Genomic DNA, 27,880 nt, shown 5'->3' with positions numbered 1-27,880 from the left:
CACACTGCTGAAACGAGGGGGTTTCATGGCCCTTTAAGGTCAATACCATTAGGAAGCATTTCTTCTCGATTGGCTACAGAAACAAACCACTGTTGTCCAATTACTTGCTTAATTAACCTAACCTAATTAACCTAGTCAAGCCTTTAAATTTCCCTTTAAGCTGAATACTAGCTTTTTGAAAAATATCTAGTAATATGTTATGTACTGTCATGAGGGCAAAAATGAAAAAATCAGTTATTAGAAATGATTTATTAAAGGTACAATGTTTAAAAATGTGTTGGAAAAACTTCTTTACGTTAAACAGCACTTTGGAAATATTTGTAAAATTATTGACAATTCATAATAATAATTTGAATTATTTGATTAGAGCACAAAGTGATAACTAGTTATAAGCTGCAAGTTTATATCCACTTTTAGTCAACACAATATCAATGTTTTAACTACAGAAGAGTTAAGAAATCAATATTTGATGAAATCATTAAAGAATCGTTTTAAACACCACACTACTTCAAGCTGAAAATCTTCAAATATTTAAGCTTCTACAGCTTCAAACTTCCAAGCTTGGGTTTTTCTCAAGTCTACTTCAAAGTGTGCCTTGACCAACTTTTTAAAATCTAGTTGTGACTGGTTGTGCTTGATGCATCTGTGTAAGTTTTTTTTTTTTTTTTTTTTTTTGTCTTTGAGGGAGAAAATGGAGAAAGTTGACTTTACAACCCCCTCCAACTTTTCCACCATTTCTGTCTATTCAGCAACATAATATTCAATCAGATCATGAAGAATATCCCAGTTTACTCTGAAAAACATCAGTTTTACAAGTGAACAGCAACTCCTCTTTCACTGTAACAATTATGACAAAGAGTCAAGACAAAAATATGCTTATATTGCTTATGTTGCAGAAATCTGATTTTGCATATCTTCATATCTTCGTTTATATCAATGTGAAATATAAACTCATGAGACACTTGGCTTTCAAGGCATTTTTCTAGGTTATTACAAGAATGTTTTCATGTGTTTGTATATGAAAAAAATAATATGTAACACAGTCCAATTTTTCTTTCTTATTACTTCAGCTTATATAACCTTTTTAAAAGAAAATATAAACTGGCTAGATGGACCATAGTAAAGCTGAAAGTATCTTTAATTCAATGATACCTAATGTTTGCTTGAAGCTCACTGGGGTCAGGGACTGTTACTATTTTCAGTTAGGTAGGTGTTCAGTTAGGGGGATGCTGTCTAACAGGTTAACTTATTTTGATAATTTTTTTAAGTTCTGCAAAGTTTAACTTTAGGTCATACTAATTTTAACTTAATATTTTTAGTCCATTTGACTAAAAAGTTAATTTGATTTATAATGCATCGGGAAAGTTTTCATAGCGCTTCAGTTTTTCCACATTTTTTATGTTACAGCCTTATTCCAAAATGGATTCAATTCATTTATTTCCTCAAAATTCTTCATTATGGGGTATTGTGTGTAGAATTTTGAGAAAATAAATGAATTTAATCCATTTTTTAATAAGGCTGTAACAAAAAAAATGTGGAAAAACTGAATCGCTATAAATACTTTCCGGATGCACTCTGAATTATTTTAATAAGATAATCAGGTTTGAATTAACATTTTTAGTCCGTTTGAGTCACGTTAAGTTGAAATGACTAGAGAAGGTCATTTGATTTAACAAAAGAATTAAGGCAGCAGGATTTTTTTTTACAGTGTTCTAGTCCAGTGGTACCCAAAGTGGGGGTCATGGGACAATGAGAGGGGTACGCTTGGTGATTTCAAAAAGTCAAATAAAATATATTAAACTATTAAAATTACGATATTTTACCCATAACCAATGTAGCGGTTAATAGTTACATAAAAAAGCAAAAACATGCAAATAAAAGCCATCGGCCTTTCAATTTGTTTTTTTCATGGGATTGCTGTTTACGTTAGATTAAAAACACAGCAATAGCTTCAGCTGCAGCAGATTACTTTTATTGCACCAGGTTAAACAATCGACACTTTTATGGCAACCAAATAAATTACATATAAATACAGGCCACAACTGAACATTGAGAATGATCTCTGATTGGCGGTCTCCAAAAGTTTTTTGAGAAAGTTTTTTTTTTAAAGTTACAATTTTTTTTTTTTTTTTTTTAAATTTAACGCCTTACAGATGAGGGAATACGAAAAATGTCATTATAATGAAATTATATATAAAAAAAATAATAATAGTAATAATTAAAATAAAATATTAAAAATAAATAAATAAAAGGTTCTGCCATCATAATTACTTTTCAGGGGATACATTTGTACATCAAGTTAAATTGTGTTATATTGTAGTTACCTTATATTACAGTGGGGATAGTAATCTCTAAATATACATATCTAAATATGTTGCAACACTTTTCCACCTCTTCAGAAAAATATCAAATGAAAGTCTTCATTTGAAGACATGCAGTCATTTTTTTTCCATTATATTGACCTGTTTTTTTTTTTTTTTTTTTTTTTTGCTTCTTGCATTTAATGTTATGTCTTATTTGGAAGAACCTAGACATATCTTTAGATGAAATAAATTTTTCTTGGAGTTGTGAGAATGGTTTAATTTCTTTTCCAACGAATAACTGAATTATTGTTATAAGTCTTTTATCTGTCCATATTCGAAATCCACCATCCAACACAGATGGGAGAAACTCAATGTTTCCTACTATAGGCATGGCCCTGGATATAGATTCTGAACCTCCGAATTTTTTTTTTTAAATTTTATTTAAAAATTTTAACGTTTGTTTTATGCATTGGTTATTGATTATTATTTAGATTTTTGTGGCCTGTTTTACATTTATAAAAGGTAGAATGGAAGGCAGTCTCCAAAATTAAAACAAGAATAGAATTGTGCTGAAAACATTGCTGCTGAAAACTGGTCTCTTTAATTGAGGTTATATTAAATTTAACAAATTAATAAATGACTATAAATATTATATGGTCATTAGACTGTTTTTTCTATTGTCAATATTCTTGTGTTTATAAAGGCTTATTGTTGTGTGCGCAATGTTTGTATATTTATATTGTACACCTCCTAGGAATTTGGGGGTTGCGAGCCACTGGCATTGTTATTCTGGGGGTCGCGGGCTGAAAAGTTGGGGAACCCCTGTTCTAGTTAATCCTCAATTTTGTATATTTTTCAAATCAATCGCCACTTGATGTTTCTCACCCGGGCTCGGATGACCTGCTGCGGAGCCTGTTCGTTCTCCATGAGTGAGCCTGTGTACGCCTCCTTCTGGAAGACCGGAGCATTGTCGTTTACATCCATCACATTAATGCGGAGGCGTCCTGTGGTCTCCTCTCCTCCTCCATCCCGGGCCAGTATGGTCAGAGTGAAGCGCCGCATGAGCTCATAATCCAGCCGACCTCTCAGAGTCACCCAACCCGTCTCAGCATCCAATGAGAACCTGCGCAAACCAGCCACCATCAACCAACTAACATGAGCAAGATGATTAAGAAATTATAGCAACTAGTCATTCAGAAGTTTGAAAGTGCTGGATCATGCAGGGGATGTGTCCAGTATTGCATAATACATTAAAATTGTTGTACTTTTATCGTTGTTTATAATTTTCTTTCAGTTTTAGTCATTAGAAATGTAGTCATTGGACACATATCCACTTGTTAAGACATGACGTTTGGAATACTGTTTCCGGGTCTAAGCCACTACTCATCTGAATTGATAAAATATTCATTCATGACCTCTGTTTAGTCATATCACACATTAAAGGGAATTTTATATAAAATCATGGCGTACACAACCGTCTCTGTACATGCTGCATCACAGACATCAATATTTGAACAATTTATAAACAACTAATCACTTTCTGGCCATCAGATATAATGCGATCAGGATTTTCAAAAGTATTACATTGCTTTGTAAGCTTTTATTATTAGCATTTTTTAGTCTTCCCTTACAGTTTGATAGAGCATTTGGACCCGGAAAATGCTTTGTGTGACGTCACACTTAACTAGTGGATAGGGCTATGGAAATTTAACTACATAATCTGATATTTTTCCCCCGATTACAATTAGTCAAAGCAAACAAATGCTTTCATTTGTTGTGACTGAAAAATGGGGATATGTGTGTATATATGCTTGATTTATTTTCAATTTTAGTAATTAAGGACCTCAACTGTAAACTTATTGTATTTAAATCATATATGAAGAGTTTAGATGCAAAACCTCTAAGTGATGTCTTGCCTTTTCTTTCAAAATGAGTATTTTCCTCAGCATCCTGTGTTAATGTTGAATTATTTCACTTTAAAGACAATGAAAACAACTGATTTATTGCCATAAAACTAAACTTACTGAACATACACAGAGGATATATTTATATTTATATATACATACACATAGATTTGAAATCAGAACTATTAAACCCCCTTAGAATTTTTTTTCTTAATTATTTCCTAAATGATGTTTAACAGAGCAAAGATTTTTTCCACAGTTTGTCTAATAATATTTTTTTTCTTCTGGAGAATATCTGCTTTGTTTTGTTTCAGCTAGAATAAAAGCAGTTTTGAATTTTTTTTAAATACATTTTAAGGTCAAAATTATTAGCCCCTTTAAGCTATATATTTTTCGATAGTCTACAGAACAAACCATCATTATACAAGGACTTGCCTAATTACCCTAATCTGCCTAGTTAACCTAATTAACCTAGTTAAGCCTTTAAATGTCACTTTAAGCTGTATAGAAGTGTCTTGAAAAGTATCTAGTGAGATATTATTTACTGTCATCATGACAAAGATAAAATAAATCAGTTATTAGTAATGAGTTATTAAAACTATTATGTTTAAAAATGTCTTGAGAAAATCTTCTCTCTGTTTAACAGAAATTGGGGGAAAAAATAAACAGGGGAGGGCCGAATAATTCTGACTTCAACTGTATAAAGAGTTCAGATGCCTCTCGCATTTTCTTCCAAAATATTTTTTTCAGTTTTTTCTCAATATATTTCTTCTGAGTATTTTTCTCAGCCTTCAATGTTTATGTGGAATTATTTCTCTTTAAAGGCAATGAAAAGAACCAATTTATTGCCATAAAACTGAAATTGCTGAACATACACGGAGGAGATTTTTTCCTCCCATCAGAATCTAAGGCAGTGGTGCTCAACCCTGTTCCTGGAGATCTACCTACATGTAACTGCAAAGTTCACCTTCAACCCTGATCAAACACACCTGAGCCAATTAATTTCGGACCTGAACAGCACTTGATAATTACAGGCAGGTGTGTTTGATATGGGTTGCAACTGAAATCTGCAGGAAGGTAGATCTCAGGGTTGGTCACCCCTGATCTAAGGCAACAAACACACCAATTATAAATTTTTATTTAACATTTTGGTTACTGTAAATATTAATGCATTATTTAGAATAATTTACAATTTACATATTTACTATTAATTAATATTTTGATTTAGCTTTTATGATAATTAATATTAATACATTTTCAACCCATAATAATTATTGGTTGAATCCAACCAGACACAGGATGTCAACATGACATCAGATTGACGCTGTACCCCAACGTCATGGTACATTTTTAATTTTTTTTTCCCAAATGTAAATCGGGTTAACATCAAAACCCAATGTCAGACCAGCGTCAATGTCCAATGTCGAACAGATGGTTACTTTCCAACACAACCTGAAAACAACTAAATATCAATGTCTAAGAGATGTTGTCTTTCAGAAGAGAAATTAAACCGAGGTTCTGACTCTCTGTGGTCATCAAAAATCCCATGGCACTTCACGTAAAGAGTAGGGGTGTAACCCTTGTGTCCTGGCCAAATTTCCTCCATCGGCCCTTACCCATCATGGCCTCTCAATCATCCCCATACACGGAATGGCTCTACCACTGTCCCTCCACTCCCCCAATAACTGGTGTGTGGTGAGCGCACTGGCACCTTTGCACACTGGTGGTGGTGTGGAGAGGCCCCCTCTCATAATTGTGAAGCGCTTTGGGTGTACGTCTATACACAATAGATGCGCTATATACAGTAAATACGCATTACATAACATTACATGTTAAAGCTTGACATTGTGTGGACAATACCACTATCAGCCGTTGGATTTTAGTTGCCATACCTGATGAATAAATGTCAGTATTATGATGTTGGTTTAATATGTTGGATTTTGGTCACTTTCCAACACAACCTATAATCAACTAATCAAATCAAATATCGATGTTATTTCATGTTATTATTGGACATACAAATAACACCGTCCTTAGATGCTGGCGACTTAAATCAAACCTAATATTACCATCCTGATGTTGTGTGTCTGCTGAGAGGCTTTTGTTGTTTTAAGTTTTTATTAATTTGTTTATTTTTAAAAAAAATGATTACTAATTAGCTTTTCATTTACACTTTCAGTTTTAGCCAATTTAATGCAGAGTGTTTGAATTTCCACACTCAAAAAAATCAACTAGGCATGTATTGGATTTACAAAATAAAAATTTGTCAGATTGAAAAGAATAAATCAAGTTTACGTATGTTAAATGACTAATTCATGTTATTTGAAACTGAATCAAGAAATAATCAAATGAATTTGATCAGAACATGTTGATTCAATGAGACTGAGACGCTTCAAATTGACAAATCACTGCATGTTTTCGGCACAGTTTGGGAATTGGTTTTCCCAAGAGCTTGAATGTTATGCATGTTATGTTGTTGGCTAAATGTTTCTTATACATTTTATATTACATATTACAATTTTGGATATTAAATAACATTTTGTATCAGAATATTAAAAAAGAAATTTGTTTAAATGTGATTGGTGCCTGCTAAAGGCTATAATAAAAGATATATATATATATATATATATATATATATATATATATATATATATATATATATATATATATATATATATATATATATATATATATATATATGTATATATATATATATATATATGTATATATATGTATATATATATATATATATATATATATATATATATATATATATATATATATATATATATATAACATGTTTTCTGTCCTTTTTGTGTTGAATTACTTAATTTTAAATCTTGCTTCATAGTATTGTAATTTAAAAAATGTAATTTAAACAACAGATGGGTTGGGGCTGGAAGGGTATCCGCTGCGTAAAAAACTTGCTGGATAAGTTGGTGGTTCATTCCGCTGTGGCGACCCCGGATTAATAAAGGGACTAAGCCGACAAGAAAATGAAGGAATGAATTTAAACAACAATATTGAACAAGAAATTTACTAGCTGACTTAACAAGACATAATTTCGTTAAAGTAAAGCTTTAGTGTTACATTGAGTAAATTAGAATCATTTTAATTAGAATAACACAATACAAACATTTTGAGTCAATTAGTTGCAAAGAAGTTAGACTGACATATTGAAACCATGTGTTATCTACAAATGTGCTTTGTGTTCATACAACATGTTCAAAGCAGTTCAGGTTTACTTGATTGGATTAGATGCATAAAGGGTGACACAATTAAATCATGTTAATTCAACATTTTTTTTTTTTTTTTTTGAGTGCATAAACAAATGTATAAATGCATGTATAAATATGTCTAACTCCTGAACAAAATAAACAAATGAACTACAATGTTTGCATTTATAAATAACTTTTCCTTAAAAAATAAAAAAGTAAATTACTCATTTCATTACTGAAATAAGCTAATAACTGCATGCTGCTCAACAAATGATGTGCATATCGTAATGTCATGAGACATAAGCCTAATGCGTTTTAAAATATGAATTGCTGCAAGAAGTAAAGGCAGTAAACACTATGCATTGCAAACACAGCCACAAAGCAAGCAGTCTACAGGAACAGAAGGGGGAAAGCATGCAAACCTACAGAGATGAGGATTAAATGAATCAGAGGAAATGAATGAATTAACCAGGATGCTGTATCAATGTGAAAGGTCACAGTATGTTAATGAATGATAATCTCACTGGTCTGGCTCATCGCTGAAGTAATACCGAACCACTCCAAACGTGCCAATGTCATTATCCGTGGCCTGCAGAGAGAAACACACACACACAAACACAAACATGAGCATCTATGAGACACAGTGGTGCTCGCTCTGCATGCGAATGTGTGTAAGTCTTGAGTGTTTTAATATTGAGATGATGGTGTCAGCATAGCCTGTCCTACCCTACAAAATACTCGGTTCTGCACGATTAACACCGACACACACACGCACACACAGGATCTGAGCTCACAGCAGATGGGCTGGCATGAACCGCGCGCCCCGTCCTCTACCCCGAAACAACAGCAGCTTTAACTTCACCTTCCTCTCCTCTAATGTCAGATCCACCTCTACAAAGAGCAAAGCTTTAAAGCAGGAGAAAGTAAAGATGAGTGACAGCACAGAAGTGTTTTCTCTGACACGTTCAACCTCATTCAAGAACACTGATTTTCCAGCCTGATCCCACGAGGAAACAACTATTTTACGTTTTGTCAGTTTAGTGGCTAATTTGTACAAATTCACGAGTTGTAGTATGAAAATAGACATGTGAAAGATACTAAACCCAACCATCATTGGAGAATGAGCAAATTGTACTAAATCAGGGGTTTTCAAAGTGTGAGGCGCCCCTCCCCTGGGGGGCACCAGAGCATGTCAGGGGAGGCGCAGGAAAAAATATAATATAATAAAAATATAATTATTAAGTTTAATTATTATATGTATTTTTTATTACATTTAAACGTTTTAATTAAACAAAGCAAAAAAAAATAATACGTCAAATATAAGAAAACCTTTTTTACCCAGAAGGCCATAGCTGTGAATTCGCTTCTGTTTGGCAAGCCCGCCAATACAGGTATTAGCCCGCCTGCTAGTACAATAGGTCGGTTTCTGAGACCCCCCCCCGATTCAAAGCTGTAATGAAGTTCAAGGCCCTTTGGCCGCCGGGAAGAAGGAGGCGGAGAACCGAAGCAGTTTTAAAGTGATTTATTAATGACAGTGACGGACGGCAGCTCCTCACGGAGACTGCCGTCAAACTGAAAGCAAAAGTAAAATATGTCCGGGTCCGGTCCTCTCTCGGCTTCCTCTGCCCACATTCCTCCTTTTATGATCCAGGGCTCCTTCCGTGGGATCTGAGGCAGGTGCGCACCGTAGGTGTATCCACTTACGCGGTGGCGTCACTCCATCCCACGGCTCTCGGCCACGCCCCCTCGCCACAAAAGCCTTCAAGTTCAGGGCTTAAACCCAAAAGACGACGATATGATGATCAGTATTTGAGTTTAGGATTTACGTGGACAGGACCAACTGATGAACCACGACCTTTATGTGTGGTTTGTCAAAATATTTTGGCTAATGACAGCATGAGACCCACTAAACTTCGACTGTTTTGACTGGGATGGACAGTTCTTGGATCTATTCTATTCATATTGAACCATCATCCTAGTTTTAAAAACGTTATATTAAAATACTTGTTATTACTCTGTAAATAATTGCACTTTCTTGCAAATGATAATAAAAGTGAGTTAACCGTCTGACATCTGTCTGTGTCTTTATATATACTGTATATATATATATATATATATATATATATATATATATATATATATATATATATATATATATATGTGTGTGTGTGTGTGTGTGTGTGTGTGTGTGTGTGTGCGTGCGTGTTTGGGAGGAGGGGGGCGCCAATGGATAAGTTGTGTCAAAAGGGAGGCCCACTGTCTTAGACTTTGAAAAACCCTGTACTAAATTGTAAGAGAGATTGTACAAATTTATAAGAATTAGCCACTAAATCAAAAAGTTATGAATTGCCGTGAGACAGCGTTGGACTTTATTTGCAGTTAAAAAAAAAAGTGTGTTGTAGTTCACTTGTCCTAAGCAAACAAACATTTTGGTTTAATTCTGTAATACTTGCTGCTTCTATGTGTTTACACATAACACACTACCAATATTTTATTTCAGATTCAAAAAGATTGTATATTTCTAACTATTATTTTATATACACTACCTGACAAAGGTCTTGTCAATCCCAGTTGTAAGAAAAACAAATAATAACTTGACATCTAGTTGATCATTTGGAAAAGTGGCAGACGGTAGAATAAAGAACCCGCCTGGAGCCAAGATTCTGACAGAAATCAGTTTGATGAAGGAAAAATCGTGGTTTGGGGTTACATTCAGTATGAGGGTGGATGGCAACATCAGCAGCCTAAGGTATCAAGACATTTGTGCTGCCCATTACATTACAAACCACAGGAGAGGGCAAATTCTTCAGCAGGAATGTTCTCCTTCTCATGCTTCAGCCTCCACATCAAAGTTCCTGAAAGCAAAGAGGGTCAAGGTGCTACAGGATTGGCCAGCCCAGTCACCAGACATGAACGTTATTGAGCATGTCTGGGGTGAAGGAGGATGAAGGAGGAGGCATTGAAAACGAATCCAAAGAATCTTGATGAACTCTGGGAGTCCGGCAGGAATGCTGTCTTTGCCATTTCAGAAGACTTATTGTTAGGGTATTTGAGTCAATGCTGATATGTATGGATGCAGTCCTCCTAGCTCATGGGAGTCATGCACAATATTCATTATTTTTCCACTGCAGCATTTATATTCTATACTGTACATTATTTCTGTTAAGTGACTTTTGTCTAAGAAAAGTCAGACCTTACTGTCCTAATTAAATAATTTAAAATCAAGGCATGATCATATTTTATTTTGGTAAAATAAGCATAATCTAGTGGCCTTTGCCTTTCTTATAAGCCACTTCTGATACCAAATGATCAACTAAAAGTCAAGTTATTGTTTGTTGTTCCTACAACTTGGATAGGCGACAAGATTTATGTCAGGTAGTGTATATTCATTCATTTTCTTGTTGGCTTAGTCCCTTTATTAATCTGGGGTCGCCACATCAGAATGAACTGTCAACTTATCCAGCATGTGTTTTACGCAGCAGATGCCCTTCCAGCTGCAACCCATCACTGGGAAACATCCATATACACTCATTCATACTCGCACTCATACACTACGGTCAATTTTTGTATATCTAAATGACCTGTACCTCATGTCTTTGGACTTGTGGGGGAAACCGGAGCACCCAGAGGTAACCCACTCCAAACACGGGGAGAACATGCAAACTCCAAACAGAAATGCCAACTGACCCAGCCGAACCTTCTTGCTTTGAGGTGCACATGCTACCCACTGAGCCACCACATTGCACGGTACTGTATATATATGTATAATAAATAAAGAATCTTTATTTTCCCAATAAAATGTAATTATCTGTAAAATTAACTAGCTCTCTACTTGGGAAAAAATATATATATTTCTATTTGAGTTTTTATAGAACCCACTCCCAATATTTCTGATTCAATAACTTTGCAAATTGCAAATTATTATTACTTTATGCTAAATAAATATTATAAATACACCTAATTAGCACAACTGTACTATAAAATAATAAAAATATTGTAATATTTCAATATAAAATGTAATTATCTGTAAGAAAAGAAAATAAATGTATTTCTATTCGAGTTTTCACAGAACACTCACAATATTTCATATTCAATACGTTTGTAATTTGCTAATTATTATAATTTTATTGTTAAACAAATATTTTTAATACACACAAACAACACAGTTGTAGTATAAAATAAAGATATTTTATTTCCCTATAAAATGTAATTATCTGTCAAATTTAGCTTTCTACTTAAAACAAACTAAACACTCCCAATATTTCCACTTTAATAAGTTTGCAAATTACTAATTGTTATAATTTCATGGTAGATAAATATTATACATGCACATTAATAAAACAGTTGTAGTACATTAATAACAAAGAATAATGTCCATTTAATTAGTTGCTAAATATTTATCATTTTATTGTTAAATAAATATTATAAATACACATTAATAACACAGTGTACTACAAAATAATGAAGAAAGATATTTTATTTCACTCATTCATTCATTTTCTTGTCGGCTTAGTCCCTTTATTAATCTGGGGTCACCACAGCGGAATAAATTGCCAACTTATCCAGCATGTTTTTTTCACAGTGGATGCCCTTCCAGCTGCAACTCCTCTCTGGGAAACATCCACAGACGCTCATTCACACACACTCACGGAAAATTTAGCCTACTCAATTCACCTGTACCGCATGTCTTTGGGCTGTGGGGGAAACCGGAGCACCCGGAGGAAACCCACGCAAACGCAGGGAGAAGATGCAAACTCCACACAGAAAGGCCAACTGAGCCGAGGATCGAACCAGCGACCTTCATGCTGTGAGGCAACAGCACTTATTTTATTTCACAATAAAATGTAATTATATGTAAAATTAATCAGCTCTACATTTATTTCTATTTGACTTTTCACAGAACAAACTACCCATATTTCTGATTCAATAAGATTGCAAATGGCTAATTATTATAATTTTATTGTCAAATAAATATTATAAATGCACCTAAAAACACAGTTGTACTATAACCTAATAAATATAGATATTTATTTCACTTAAAAATGACTACTGATATTGTCATCATAATTTTTTACATTTACTGTCATTTTCAAACTGCAACCTATCAGATAGAATCACTTTAAAACTAATTCTGTAAAAAAAAAAAAAAAAAAAAGTATAAAAAAAAAAAAATATATATATATATATATATATATATATATATATATATATATATATATATATATATATATATATAATCACCCCCAGGATGTTAATGGTAATATTATAAATGTCTTTACCATCACCATCGATTTAGTAGTGACTAAAGAATAAATTGATTAATTACTGTCAAATAAATCAACGAATAAACAAAAAATAATAATAATTTTGAACAATAGACATAACTGTTTTTCCTTTCTAAATGAATCCGTTTGTGTAAAAATGGAGGAAATATACCATGTAAATTCATTAGGGAATGATGAAACAGTATGAATGTGGTCATCAATTCAGTAGCGTTGTGAATACAAAATCTAAATATGTTACTTCAGTGAGTAAGTGTTTGCAGAAACCATAGTAACAGATGCTGAGTTTAGCATGCATTCAACATTACAAAAACAGCCCAAAATGGCAATGTATTTGATGATAACTACAGCACAGGAACATTAACAGGTATCCAGAGAAATAGATGTTTAATAGTAGCAAACAGACAGCATGAAATGCGTGTGTGTGTGTGCGCATGCTGAAATAAAGTGCTTCAGTGCTGAAGGCAAACAGATTCAAACCTGACTTGTATCTTTATGCAAATTAACACAAAAAAGGAGAAAAGTTCCTGCTGAAACAACGACGCAGCTGTGTGTGTGTGAGAAAGAAAAACTGAGTATGACAAGTGATGCTTCTCTCTTCAACACACACACATACAAATGGCAAGTGTAACATCTGCTGGGTCCTGATATAGAGAAAAGCTGTTTTCTGTTTTGTAAATGATAATCCATCAAAGCAGATGTGCAGGTGTCTGTTTGCAGCACTTTTGCTACTGGGCACTTTCATTGGTGGGCTGAAACAGATCTGTGATCAGAGTTTTGTGCAGTTATTTGTGGTAATTATACACAAACACTGGAGTATTCTCAGTTGCCTCATGTAGCCAGACTTTGCCAATAGTCGTCGTCTGGATGGACAATTTGCAGGTTTACTCCTGCCAAAATCTGCCCACTTAAACAGGCGGAGAGCATCTGATGACATTTAAAGTCACCAACCACAGTTCTTTTACGTGACCTTATGAGAAAAATATAGCATACATATTTGAAGCCACAGCGAAATGAATCGCCAACTATTCTGGCATATGCTTTATGCAGCGGATGCCCTTCCAGCCGCAACCCAGTACTGAAAAACCCGTGTACTATAACATTCACACACAAACTATTTGTTCATCTATACTGCATGTTTTTGAACAGTGGGGAAACCAGAGCACACAGAGGAAACCCACACCGACATGGTGAGAACATGCAAACTCCATACAGAAATGCTAGCCGGGGCTCAAACCAATGACCATCTTGCTGTGATGCGAGCGTGATAACCACTGAGCCACTATGCCACCCCTGATAAGACACATATTTGTGATAAACATCACACTATATATACATTGCAAAGAGGTACAATGTTGCAATCTGGTATTTAAAACAACTTTTAAATCAACAAGTGTGAACTTTTGACCTCTTGAATTCCTGATTAACAAAAAACTTTTAAACTCAAATGTATTATATTGTATTTTAGTATAATTACGCCCTTCATTTGTGTAATTATATAAATGTATATTCATAAGTAAATGAATATATTTATTTAAAATAAGTATTTCCAATATGTTTGATAACCCAAAGATACCCCATTATGGTGTCAAATCATATCAAATGAAAGTGATTTTCATACACTAAAAGCATATAAAAAGCAAGTAAAGTGGCTATACTTATGTGATTCAAATAATTGTAGTAAAAATAAAATGTCCAAATATGAGAGAAACAATATCTTCATTCAAAATATACAAAGAAACATCTGTTAGAGTGTATATTAAGCAAAAAGCAAATCTTTAACTTAAAAAAAAGTTAACTGTTTAGCTTAAGTACAAATTGCCACTATTAACTTTTGGCTAATTAATTGCCTATTATATATATTGAATCTGAAATAAATTGATATATTTAATCAACCAAGCAAGTAACAAATCAATCAATCAATCAATCAATCAATCAATCAATCAATCAATCAATCAATCAATCAATCAATCAATCAATCAATCAATCAATCAATCAATCAATCAATCAATCAATCAATCAATCAAATGAACAAATCATCCAATCAGTCAATCAACCAACCAACAAACCAATCAAATCAATCATCTAATTAATCAATCATCCAATCAATCAATCAATCAATCAATCAATCAATCAATCAAATCAACCAATCCAATCAACAAATCAATCAACCAAATATCCAATCAATCGCTTAATCAACCAATCACTCCATCAATCAATCAATCAACTGACCAACCAACCATTTAAACAACCAATCAATTAATAAATCAAAATTTAATCAATCAATCAATCAATCAATCAATCAATCAATTTAACCAACCAACAAATCTACCAATCAATCAACTAATCAACCAATCAATCAATCAACCATCCAATCAATCAATCAACTAATTAATTAATAAATCAACCATTCAACCAATCAATCAATACATCAACCATCCAATCAATCAACAATCAATCAACCAATAATTCAAACAATAAGAAAATACTGAACGGTTGTGTAAAATTGGCTCCAGAACTGAAACTATTTGTATTACAATCAGTAAAAAGGGTGTAACTTCACTCTAACTTGATGTATTTCTTTAATCTATGTACTTGCATTTCAATAATAATCTAGCGTAACTTATATTATCTGTTTTATACTACATTTAAGTACTAATATTGCAGGAGTCTCTCGGCACAGTCTTCACTGAAGTGTTTGCCGAATTTGACAAAATGGGTTTTGAAGTGTGTGAATCCCAGAGCTCAGACTCTCAACCCCTGATGAAATGATTTTAGTCTGATCCTCATCGAAACGGACTGTCACATGTGATGTTCCTGAGCAGATTTAGGCCTCTTTAATTTTTCGGCGCTGCTGCTGATGTTAATGTCAAGGTAAGTGTGTGATGTAAGAGCTTGTTGTTTAATTTGTCTCTGTCTGATGGATGGCTTTTGGGTGCTGGTAATGGGGTTTCAGTTGACTGGCTCTGCTGCGGCGGGTGTACAGGGTCATAGAGTTGTGTGAGTGTGTGCCGCTGTCAGTGCCACTATTAAAACTCATGATTCAACTGTGCCCTGATGATGACCTCACCCTCTGTGTGTGTGTGTGTGTGTGTGTGTGTGTGTGTGTGTGTGTGTGTGTGTGTGTGTGGATGGTGACCAGAGCTTGCATGGTGCCGCGATACTGTGGATTCAGCCGACCGAACAAAACCGTTTGTTAGAAAAATACTGGGAGAGCGACACGGGCAGCAAACTTTCACTTCCTACGTCTCAGTGAGCAAATGAATAGACAATGAGTTCAGGAAAGAGTCAGCCAATCAGTGTGGAGTAACAAGCTAACAAAGGAACTAATCAGCCAATGGAACACAAAGAACAGCATGATAGGACAAATAAATGTAAATGACCACACAGCGGCCACTATATTAGGTACACCTGTCCAAATGCTTGTTAACGCAAATTTCTAATCAGTCAATGACATGGCAGCAACTCAATGCATTTAGGCATGTAGACATAGTCAAGGCGATCTGCTGCAGTTTAAACTGAGCATCAAAATAAGGAAGAAAGGTAATTAAAGTGACTTTGAATTGCATGGTTGTTGGTGCCAGTAGGGCTGGTCTGAGTGTTTCGGAAACGACTGGTCTACTTGGATTTTCACGCACAACCATAGGGTTTACAGAGAATCATACAATAAAGAGAAAATATTCAGTGCATGTCAATGCGCATGTGCTAGTTGCACTATCGCGGTCTGATTATGTTTCAATCAAGGTTTATATGCATCAAATACATAACATCTGTGCCAAACATTTCAACTGACGAACATATTAACAATAATACAACCGTATAGCCGAATTAAATGTATGTATTGGCATGTTACAGCCCTAATGAGTATGATTATGTGAAACTCCATATAGATACTTATTGCAATGATTTCAGGTACTTACTTAGCAATGCACGCACACATATATGCACAATCCTTAAATGCTCTGCTGAGTTGGACTCTATAATACCTGTTTTATAACTTTAAACTATCAACAACCACCGATGAGCTATATTCATTGCTATATTCATATATAGCTATATTCATATCGTTCTTCCCGCTCCGTGGTGGATTTTGGCATAGTTCATTTCACGTGAGATGGCGGGGGGTGAATGGAAGAAACCAAGTCGCGGGGGGAATGTTTTCTACAGAAATAATTTATGGTTTCTTATGTGGCCCGGTATTAATTGTTCCTTGGAGCAGTACCGGTCCACCGCCCGGTGGTTGGGGACCACTGGGCTACAGCAGCAGAAGACCACACCGGGTCAGGTGCCACTCCTGTCAGCTAAGAACAGGAAACTGAGACTAGAAAATTAGCAAAGGCTCACCAAAATTGGAAAATAAAAGATTAGATGACAATTAGTGACAATTGAGCATCGTGTCAACACCACAGCCTACCTGAGTATTGTTGCTGACCATGTCCATCCCTTTATGACCACAGTGTACCCATCTTCTGAAGGCTACTTCCAGCAGGATAACGCGCCATGTCATAAAGCACAAATCATCTCAGAATGGTTACTTGAACATGACAATGACCTCACTGTAATCAAATGGCCTCCACAGTCACCAGATCTCAATCCAATAGAGCACCTTTGGGATGAGGTGGAAGATTCCCATCATGGATGTGCAGTCAACAAATCAGCAGTAACTGCGTGTAAGGCTACTAGTAAGGTGTACCTAATAAAGTGGCCAATGTGTATGCACACACATTATAATTTATAAAAATAGAAGTTTGACTTCATATAGTACAAATTGATTTCAAACTACACCTATATTTGTCTACATTTTGTGATTTTTCAGTTGAACAAATGAGCATTTTCAAAATTAATCAGAGGATTTATTTAGTCTAAAAATCACGTCTCACTCTCTCTCTCTCTCTCTCTCTCTCTCTCTCTCTCTCTCCATATATAAGAAGAAAAGCTGAAGAAAGAAAATGAACAAATAAACAAATGAAATGTCAACCCTCAGAATAAACATAAACACAGCAAATAAACAAATTACCAAGCTGGCAAACAAAAAAGAAAGAAGAAAAAAAGAACGCATCTATTTTTCTCTCTCTATTGTCCCCTCTATATCGCTCCTTCATGCCCTTTTGCACAAACAAAATCCTCCCCTTTCTTCAGTCTCTCTCTGTTTATCGCTCTCTCTTTCTCTCAGGCTGTGACTGACAGGCCCATAAGTGTGCTGATGACAGTGTGTTAGTGTGACAACAGTCCATACGATGACAGGAGACTTAATGCAGGTCAGGTGAGACAGACAGGGATCAGAACGACAAAACTGATAGCATCTCTCTTCCTCTTTCTCTTCTCCATCCCTTCTTTCTACCAGAGACTCACACCTGAAACTCCAGTCCAACAGAAACACAAAGACGTCAAACTTCAGAGAAATAGCAGAGGAACGTGCACCTGATACATTTTTAGGAGACCCTGAAAAGACGCTTCTCTCTGATGGACACGTGTCAGTGTGAATGAAAGCCAGAGTGACAGCAAGATGAGGAGAAACACTCAACAGATCAAGCGGTGACAGATGAGACAACAGACCATCAACAGAACCAACAAAAAAAGGCCCATTTCATTCACTCAAAACTATCAGTTTGTGCCCCAGCATAGCATTCTGGCTAACCCCAACATTTGAAACTGTAGAGTATGATGTGATTAATGACATGTTTTCAAAGGCATCATCATTAGTTACTCTTCTTATTTGAAGGAACGAGTTTCCTCCAATATTTTTTAATGGACATTGTACACTGCTTTGTTTTAACAATTTTTAAACTAAATAACTAACATTTAGGCGACCCAGTGGTGCAGTGGGTAGTGCTGTCGCCTCGCAGCAAGAAGGTTGCTGGTTCGAGCCTCGGCAGGGTCAGTTGGCGTTTCTGTGAGGAGTCTGCATGTTCTCCCTGCGTTCACGTGGGTTTCCTCCGGGTGCTCCGGTTTCCCCCTCAGTCCAAAGACATGTGGTACAGGTGAATTGGGTAGCCTAAAATTGTCCATAGTGAATGAGTGTGAATGAGAGTGTGTGTATGTTTCCCAGAGATGGGTTGTGGCTGGAAGGGCATCCGCTGTGTAAAAACATGCTTGATAAGTTAGTGGTTCATTCCGCTGTGGCGACCCCAGAGTAATAAAGGTACTAAGCCAACAAGAAAATGAATAAATGAATTTACTAATATTTAGTTAGTTTAAAAAATATCTTTTAATTAATAACTAAACATTGATAGCAATTTTGTCCTATAAACTGTTTTATATACTGAAGCATTCTGTTAACTGGTAAGAAGGTTTTAACAACAAAACAGTTAGCTGAATTTTTTTGATTATTATTATTATTATTATTATTATTTAATACACTATAATGCATTTAATCAATATTGTTATTGCTTAATAAAAATATATAATTGAATAACCTTTTAATATTATTATCAGCATTATTATGAATATTAATATGAATGAATGAATGAATGAATGAATGAATGAATGAATGAATGAATAACAATAAAAATAAATTTATTCATTTTAGCAAAACAACAATAATAAAATTATTATTATTAAATAAGTCAGAATGGATTTACTTGATAATATTATTGAATATTATCAAAATTATAATTGATGAACACTACTATTATTATCAGCATTAATAATAATAATAAGAAGAAGCATAATAATAAGAATAATATTAACAACACATTTAGGATTTTAGCAAAATAAGAAAAATAATACATTTATTATTTTTATTATTATTATTATTATTATTATTATTAAATAAGTCAGAATACATTTATTTTTTAATATTATTGTATTATAACAAAATGATAATTGGTGAACTTTTTAATATTATTATCAGTATTATTATTATTAATACTACTATTAATAACAATAATACATTAAGTCATTTAATACAATTAGTATTATTATTATTATAAATATTATTATTATTATTATTATTATTATTATTATTATTATTATTATTTAATATGCCAGAATACATTCACTTACTAAAATTATTGTATAACAAAATGATAATTGATAAACTCTTTAATATTATTATTATTATTATTTTATTATTAGCATTAATAATAATAACAATAATAATAATAATAATAATAATAATAGTAGTAATAATAATAATAATAATATTTAATAATATAATAATTTTAGCAAAATAATAATAATAAAATGCTATTATTATCAGTAGTAGTATTTAATAAGTTAGAACGCATTCAATTGATAATATTATTGTATAATAACAAAATGATAATTGATGAACTCTTTAATATTACTATGAGCCTAATATTAATAATAATAGCAACAACACATTTAGTCATTCTAGCAGAATAACTTAACTGTTTTTACGTAAGATTTTAGTAGATTTAAGTTGTCCAAAAAAAACTAATTTTAAATAAGTTGTTTACACAAGGGGCAGAAATTCATTTTTATAATGTTATTGTTATTATTATTATTATTATTATTGTAAAACATTATATTATAAGAAATGTACTAATATAGAAAACAGCCATTTTAAATTGCAGTAATATTTCACTATTTAATTAATATTCATTCATTTATTCATTTTCTTTAATATGACAATTATAATTGAGTTCACATTAAGTTAATTTAGAGTCAAAGACTTAGAGACAAACATCTGAAAAGCACCACTCAGAAGACTACGTGCAATTAGTTAACAGCACAAGTTGACTCTAAGCTCATTAGCTGAACTTAATGACATGTTTTCAGAGGCATCATCATTAGCCACTTATCTCATTTGATGGAACAAGTTTCCTCCAATGTTATGAGTAAATTCGACTTATTAGCCCACTCAAATAAGTGTGTGAGAGAAAGTATTAGTCTCGGTGGTCAAAGTGAATCTGTGACTAAGCTGTTAGAGACGCATTAATCCAGGAGAGCAATAGCAAAACACACACACAAACACACACACATACAGTCCAACATTCATCTGGCACCCTGAGGGCATTATTAATCTACAGAGATTAGCTTGAATACTGTCAAAATAAAAAAAAATTAAAAAACAATCAGACTCAACTTACTAATGAAGACATCCAAATAGGGAGGTGATTCATAAATAACTGATGTTGGAAATCCTTAACTGTAAAGGTAACTCTGAATATATTGATTAGCGTCCACACACATGCATGATAGTGTCCTATTTTTCCAGTTTCACCCTCTATGGCATGAATTGTTGTTTTAGGAGAAGAAAAAAACTGCACTGTTGCCCCACAGCAAGAACTTGGCATTTCTGTGTGAAGTTCTGTGCGTCGTGGGTTTACTCTGGGTGTTCTAGTTTCCTCCACAGTCCAAAGCAGAGATGGGAAGTAACGAAGTACAAATACTGGTAGACTAGTATTCAATTCAATTCAATTCAATTCAATTCAATTCAATTCAATTCAATTCAATTCAATTCAGCTTTATTTGTATAGCGCTTTTACAATGTAGATTGTGTCAAAGCAGCTTCACATAAATGGTCATAGTAAATGGAACAGTGTAGTTCAGTTTTTAGTGTTTAAGTTCAGTTCAGTTCAGTTTAGCTCAGTTCAGTGTGATTTAATCATTACTGAGAGTTCAAACACTGAAGAGCAAATTCATCGATGCGTAGCTCTACCAATCCTGAACCATGCGAGCCAGTGGCGACAGCGGAGAGGGGAAAAAAAACTTCACCTGATGGGAGTGAAGAAAAAAAACCTTGAGAGAACCAGACTCAGTTGGGCACGACCATTTTAATTTCTCCGCTGGCCAAAAGTCTTGTGCAGGGCTTCAGTAGTTAGTAGATTTTTCTGGTATCAGTACTTTACTCCACTACATATTTTTCTGACAACTTTTACTCCTTACATTTTTACACAAATTTCTGTACTTTATATTCCTTATATTTTTTAAATCGGGCTCCTTACTTTCATTTTAATGTGTTTTCTAGGGCAATCTATATTATTTCTTGTCATTATGCAATTTGAATTCAGGCAATCTATTCTTTCGCCTTGCGTAACTACACACTGCATTGCGCGGCTTTTTCATTCTCTGATCGCGCACCATAAGTAGGCTTGTTTATTGAGCTTACCATGGGAACAGCTAATGTGGATGAGACTGGGAGTTCGCAAGTATTGTCATGTTTATACAGGGTAACAAGATGCATTTTGGTCGATCGGATCAGGTAAAACAAGAGACGCATTTCTGTTCAAATCTCGCATTTAAATAGGGTTTAAGTCCACTTCCGACCATGTTGTACAGTACTTCTCTGATCTCTCAATCTACTACCAAGGGGGAAAAACTGTCAATCATGTGCAGGTCAATGTTTGTACAGTTAGTACTAAAGCAATTCCATACCTATGAATGCATTATGAAATGAGGTTTATTTCCTTTGTTTCCAACGAGTTCATATTTTCTAGTACAGAATTTCTATTGTTTTATAGTTTTAACATGTATATTAAACTATTTAAACAACATGATGGAAAAAAGGAAAATGAAGGTTGCGCTGGTCTGAAAATAAAGGGCAAACACTTGCGCCGGGTGTATGACAGGAACCTAAAGGTATAGTGAAAATGTAAAGGGGTGTTGTGTGGGCTAAAAAAGTAGTTTGTTGTCTAAGGGGCCAATACCATGGCATAGAAGGTTAACAGAATTCAAGAGTTGGCACTAAGATCTTGCTTGATGCCATAGATATATACATTAGATGTCGCCTACCCTGTTGTTGTCTATTGGAAGGAATGCGTCAGTAGAGCCGCCATTTTGGAACAGAGTAACGTTCCTTTGAAATGAATGTGGGACCAAGGTACAGTGGAGGACTGTGGCCATCCAAAGCCAGAGATATACACATATACACATATATCTATGATCGGGAGTTTTCCTGGATGTAGTATGCAATTTTTTTTAATTACAAAAATTATAATTTTACATAACTTTTCTACATTGATGGATCAGTGATCGCACGGCCATTCCTGACAAAAAGCTTGTGTTTGTGTGTACAGAAATGTACTATCCACCTTCTCTGTTAAATTTGATCTAATCATGTCCTGAAACACACCTCCTCTCCTGCTTTCACTTCTCATACTGACAGAGGGAGCGATTCGTTTGTGAATGAATCCCCTGAACGAGTCTTTCACTAACGTTAGCCGACAATAATACAAGTTTCTGGCAGCGCAGCATCTCGTTGTCATATTTCTTTTGCATTGTTTGTTGATTTTATTCAACAAAACTAGCATAAGCCGAGTGTTTAGTGCGAGTTGGGGCTGCTTTGCCTTATGGTGAATGCAGTAAGTGACTGTTATCCTCAATAACGTTACCTGATTAGCACAAAAGTTCAGAACATACAAAAACTTAAAAAACTTAATTTTAATCTATGAAATGTTCTGCCTTTGTGCTTTGTTTTCTTTGTTTGCTCGTTACTACACCCGTAGACATCGCTAAAGTCCCGCATCTTCACGTAATAACACTGTCTTGACTAGTGCGGTTGAATGACATTCGTCCTGGGAGCACTGTACCAATGTGGTGGCACTATTGACGCATGCTCAGGGTCCCTATGCGATATCTAGTGTATATATCTATGGCTTGATACTATTAGCGGGTTTGGCATGCTGTCCTGGAGAGATCCCTGACCTGGGAGATAATTGAGCCCAGGGCTACCGTCATATTTTCCCCCAATTTCTATTTAATAGATTTAAAAGATTTTTAAAGATTTAGTTTTAATAACTCCTTTCTAATTACTGATTTCTTTTATCTTTGACATGATGACAGTAAATAATATTTACTTGATATTTTTCAGGGATCTAGTATTTAGCTTAAAGTGACATGTAAAGGCTTAACTATGTTAATTAGGTTAATTAGATAAGTTTTTTTTTTTTTTTTTTGTATAACGATGGTTTCTTCTGTAGACAATCCAAAAAAAAAAATAGATTACTTAAGGGGGCTAATAATTTTAACCTTGAAATGTTTTTTTATTCAAAACAGCTTTTATTCTAGCCAAAATAAAACAAATCAGATTTTCTGCAGAAGCAAAAATATTATAGGAAATACTGTGAAAAAATAACTTGCTCTGATAAACATCATTTTGGGAAAAAAAATTCACTGAGGGGCTAACAATTTTGACTTCAACTGTAGATACCTGCATCTAATATGCTTTGTATGTTTATAGCATACCTTTTTTTTAAATTGATGTGAACTCTATTTTATACATATAAAAAGTACATCCACTTTTTTTCCTTCAAGAATCATCACACAACAGGAAAGACGAGTGCTGCCTCAGGGCGATGTTTGAGTCTTATCAACTGTTTACTCAATAAACCTATTACAGCAATTAGATAAACACACACACACACACATACACACACAGGCACACACACACGATGAACGTCTTAACAAACTGGAGGACTGTGATAAGAAAATGAGTAAAGGAGTGATTTAAAGGAGGAGAGAGAAGTGCTGTGGACAGAGAGAGAGAGAGAGAGAGAGAGAGAGAGAGAGAAAGAGAGAGAGAAAGAGAGAAGATCAGCTTTCCCTCCACATTTGGCCAAAACAACAACAAAAAAAGAAGGATTAAAATAAGTGTGACATGAACAACACAGTCAAACTATATGGAGATAGACAGACAGAGAGAGAGATTTGCCAACATAATTATGAGGTCTGTATTTAGCCAGAAGCGATACTTCAAACCATCATCAGCGACTGTCCTCCTTCTTACTGCTCTTTATGATGAAAGCGAGAAATTAAAAGTGAACGCAAAGAATGATGAGAGAGCGGAAAAAATCAGAACAGAAACCCAGATAATGAAACTCCTCTTCTTTAATTACTGTAATAACTATTTTAGTTGTGCATTTCAGACTCATAACACCAACTGTCATGGGTACAGGTGAAGGCAAAATCATTAGCAAGACTGGGAAATGTGGGTTCATTTTTAAATGTTCTCAAGTAATATTTAAAAGAGCAAGAGCATTTTTGTAGCATTTGAAATAAAATTAATTTTAAACTGAATGTCACAGCATTCTGTTGGCTCATCCTAAGATCGTAGCCCTATAAACATTTCTGGAGATTACGAATTATGTATCCAGAACAGAAGTACGTATGGCTACATTTCATCTTTAAAACAAACGCTACAGGGCGGTATGACGTCGTTCTTTTTTAAGCTTACCAGATGACCGCTAGCAGAGTTGATGGCAACAATGTGGTTCAAGTCTGGTGAAAAACAGGTTTGGTGGGTTGGTCATTAAGTAAGTCAGCCAGTCGACAGCGCCCTCTGGTGGATTTATGTGAGAACAGCAGGCGAGAAATTTGAGATCTGAAAAAACTGGTGGATTCGCAAAAACAAAAAATGTAAAAAAATAATAATAATAATAAAAAATAAAAAAATAAAAAACATAACTCCTGGGACGGATTTGGCTCTCTCCAGAAATGTATATGGGGTATGTAATCAGAATGAGCCTGAAAACTAGAAATGTTTACAGAATGAGCCTATGTTGAATAATTAAATATAATGAGATAATTAAAATAATACCTAATAGTCTAATACCTTCAACTGCATTAAAGGGTGCCTAGGTTACCCATTTTTCCAGATTTAATATACGTCTTTTGTGTCTCCAGAATGCGTCTGTAAAGTTTCAGCTCAAAACACCCATCAGATTATTTATTAGACCTCATAGAAGTTTCTGTTTTATAACTCTAGCCATCAGGTAGCGGTTGTTTTTATGCATGTCAATGTCTTGCTGATATGATTATGCGCATTTCTACGGAGACATGTTAATACGCAGCTGTCAATCAAATAGGTGGGTGGGGAAACCGCACTCCTACGCCAAGTTGCGGTCGGTCTCAAAACCGCTCTAATTGGTCCACCGTTTTTATGTTGTTAAATTGAAAAAAAAAAAGGACTGGGTGTGTTTATATCACCCCAATATGTCGATCTATACACTATATTCACACGTATATCTGTCCAAACAGCTTGAAAAGTAGATTTTTTAACATAGGTACTAGTTTAATACCATACAAACTAGACCCCAAGTCAATAATGTGCCTAAAAAATAATAGTAAACTTTGGTGCAACTAGAAATAACCTAAAATTAGAAAAAAATGAAATGTTTTCAAATCTTTTAAGACACTGTTTTGATTAACATTCGATAAAACAATTATACTGTCTACAAAAAATTCAAAATAATTGTGTTGTTTTAGCTCAATTTAAATATGTAGTTTAAACAAACAGCAAACATAATTCTTTTAACACCTCCTATAACACATAAATAATAAAAAATCTATACCAAAAATAACTGATTGTCATGGTGAACTCAATTTGAGTGTATGGATGTGAACACGCATACATATACTCACCGGCCACTTTATTAGGTACACATTACTAGTCTTATTAGACTTAATCCTTTGTGGCATAGATTCAACAAGGTACTGGAAATATTCCGCAGAGAGGTCATGTTGTATGTCCAGAGATGCTCTTCTGCATTAATTGGTTGTCACGAGTGGTTATTTGAGTTACTGTTGTCTTTCTATCAGCTAAAACCAGTCTGGCCATTCTCCTCTGACCTCTGGCATCAACAAGGCATTTGCGGCCACAGAACTGCTGCTCACTGGATATTTTCTCTTTTTAGACCATTCTCTGTAAACCCTAGAGATGGTTGTGCGTGAAAATCCCAGTAGATCAGCAGTTTCTGAATTACTCAGACCAGCCCTTCTTCCCCATTCTGATGCTCAGTTTAAACTGCAGCAGATCGTCTTGACCATGTCTACATGCCTAAATGCATTGAATTGCTGCCATGTGATTCATGTGAGTCAACGAGCAGTGGGACAGGTGTACCTAATAAAGTGGCAAGTGAGCGTAAATATAAGAAAATAAGAAGTGCTAAAGGAGATGTGCTGCGTCTGAACAAATAGCACACCACCAAAAACACACTGATTCAAACCATGAGTGAACACATACACACTCAAAGGGACAGAAATCCATTAGCGCTATAATGGCTGAAGGAAAAGACTGTGTATAAATGCAAGTGAAAAATAATAAATAGGACACTGAGAGATGCAAACAAAACACAGCCGAAAGACAGACCAAAACAAAGAAGCAATTTAACAGATATGAGCTGCCCTCATCTCAAGAGACACACACAAACTAAATCACTATAAATATTTATTATGATAACCAATGCCATCACTGATAAATATTAAACAACGCTTCTCTCTTTCTCTGTGTGTGTGTGTGTGTGTGTACCTATGCTTTATCAAACACACAATAAGCTTTGTATATGTGGTTTTATAAAGAACGACAGTTACATGCCAAAAATAAAAAATAAAAAATTATTATTTTTGCACAAAAAATGAAAGATAAAAAAAAACTACGTCTAAAAAAAGTCCCCAAAACCAAACCTTACTGTCTGAATGATGTTGGACAGCAGGGAGGTGCTGTCAGGATAGGATGTGCCTGACCTGTCATCTTCCTCACCTGCCTTCATGAGATGTATACTAATGAGAAAATCAATACGTGTCCACTGATCTGTGCTATAAATGCAATTTCTCTATAATTCAAATGATTTCAATCCTTTTTATGATTAAAATGGCTGTATTTTCTGTTCAATCACATCGTAGAAAGTGAGGTGAGGCAGCCCAAGCTGTGTCTCACATCAGATTGCGCAAGTAAGCAAAAGACACATGCTCAAGGGTGCACAATGGCTTGAGCGCGTGCCTTTTGCTTACTCGGTGTATGCTACCAACGCTCTACTAAAATGTTTTAATACATTGTAGACATTTTTATTACAGTATATGTCCTCACGTTGCATATGATAGGTAATGTATTTCACAAATGTCTATCACTTATTTAGTGTTGGAATCTGACATAAAGCCATAGCTCTACCGCAACGGAGCGCATGTTATTCGTGTTTTGTGGTTGCTCTTCTTCTAAGCAGTAAAGTTCAATAGGAGTCTGTTATTTTATGTTTTGCTCTGACTGCCTGCAAAGACCCTGGAGGTAACGTTAATATCTCAGCTCAAAAAATTCTCACAGTTGGACTTTTAATCAAAACATGAGTAATAATGGACAACCAATGTGGGCTAAAGGGCTTGCTTCAAAGGACGGGACAGAAGATAACTCAATCAATTTAAAGTAACGTTAATTCAAGTCATTTAAAGACTTCATTTACAAGTAAAGGTAAGACTAGTGTGCTTGAATCGCTGAA

The 27,880-nt window shown here is 34.5% G+C and overlaps 1 protein-coding gene across 3 annotated transcripts in view; it reads right to left on the bottom strand.

Annotated features, from left to right (window-relative positions):
- cdh23 (cadherin-related 23) overlaps positions 1-27,880 on the bottom strand; it is a 473,177-nt gene that overhangs the window by 163,100 nt on the left and 282,197 nt on the right. For all 3 annotated transcript variants that reach the window (XM_073919489.1, XM_073919491.1, NM_214809.1), the window contains 2 exon segments: positions 7,950-8,014; positions 3,189-3,426 (listed from right to left, as the gene is read on the bottom strand). In XM_073919489.1, coding sequence (XP_073775590.1) covers positions 3,189-3,426; positions 7,950-8,014 — 303 coding nt within the window.

This window comes from Danio rerio, chromosome 13 (genome assembly GCF_049306965.1).
Source record: "Danio rerio strain Tuebingen ecotype United States chromosome 13, GRCz12tu, whole genome shotgun sequence".
Taxonomy (NCBI): Eukaryota; Metazoa; Chordata; class Actinopteri; order Cypriniformes; family Danionidae; genus Danio; species Danio rerio.
The sequence above is the reverse complement of the archived record's forward strand: the minus strand, read 5'-3'. Positions and strand labels throughout refer to the sequence as shown.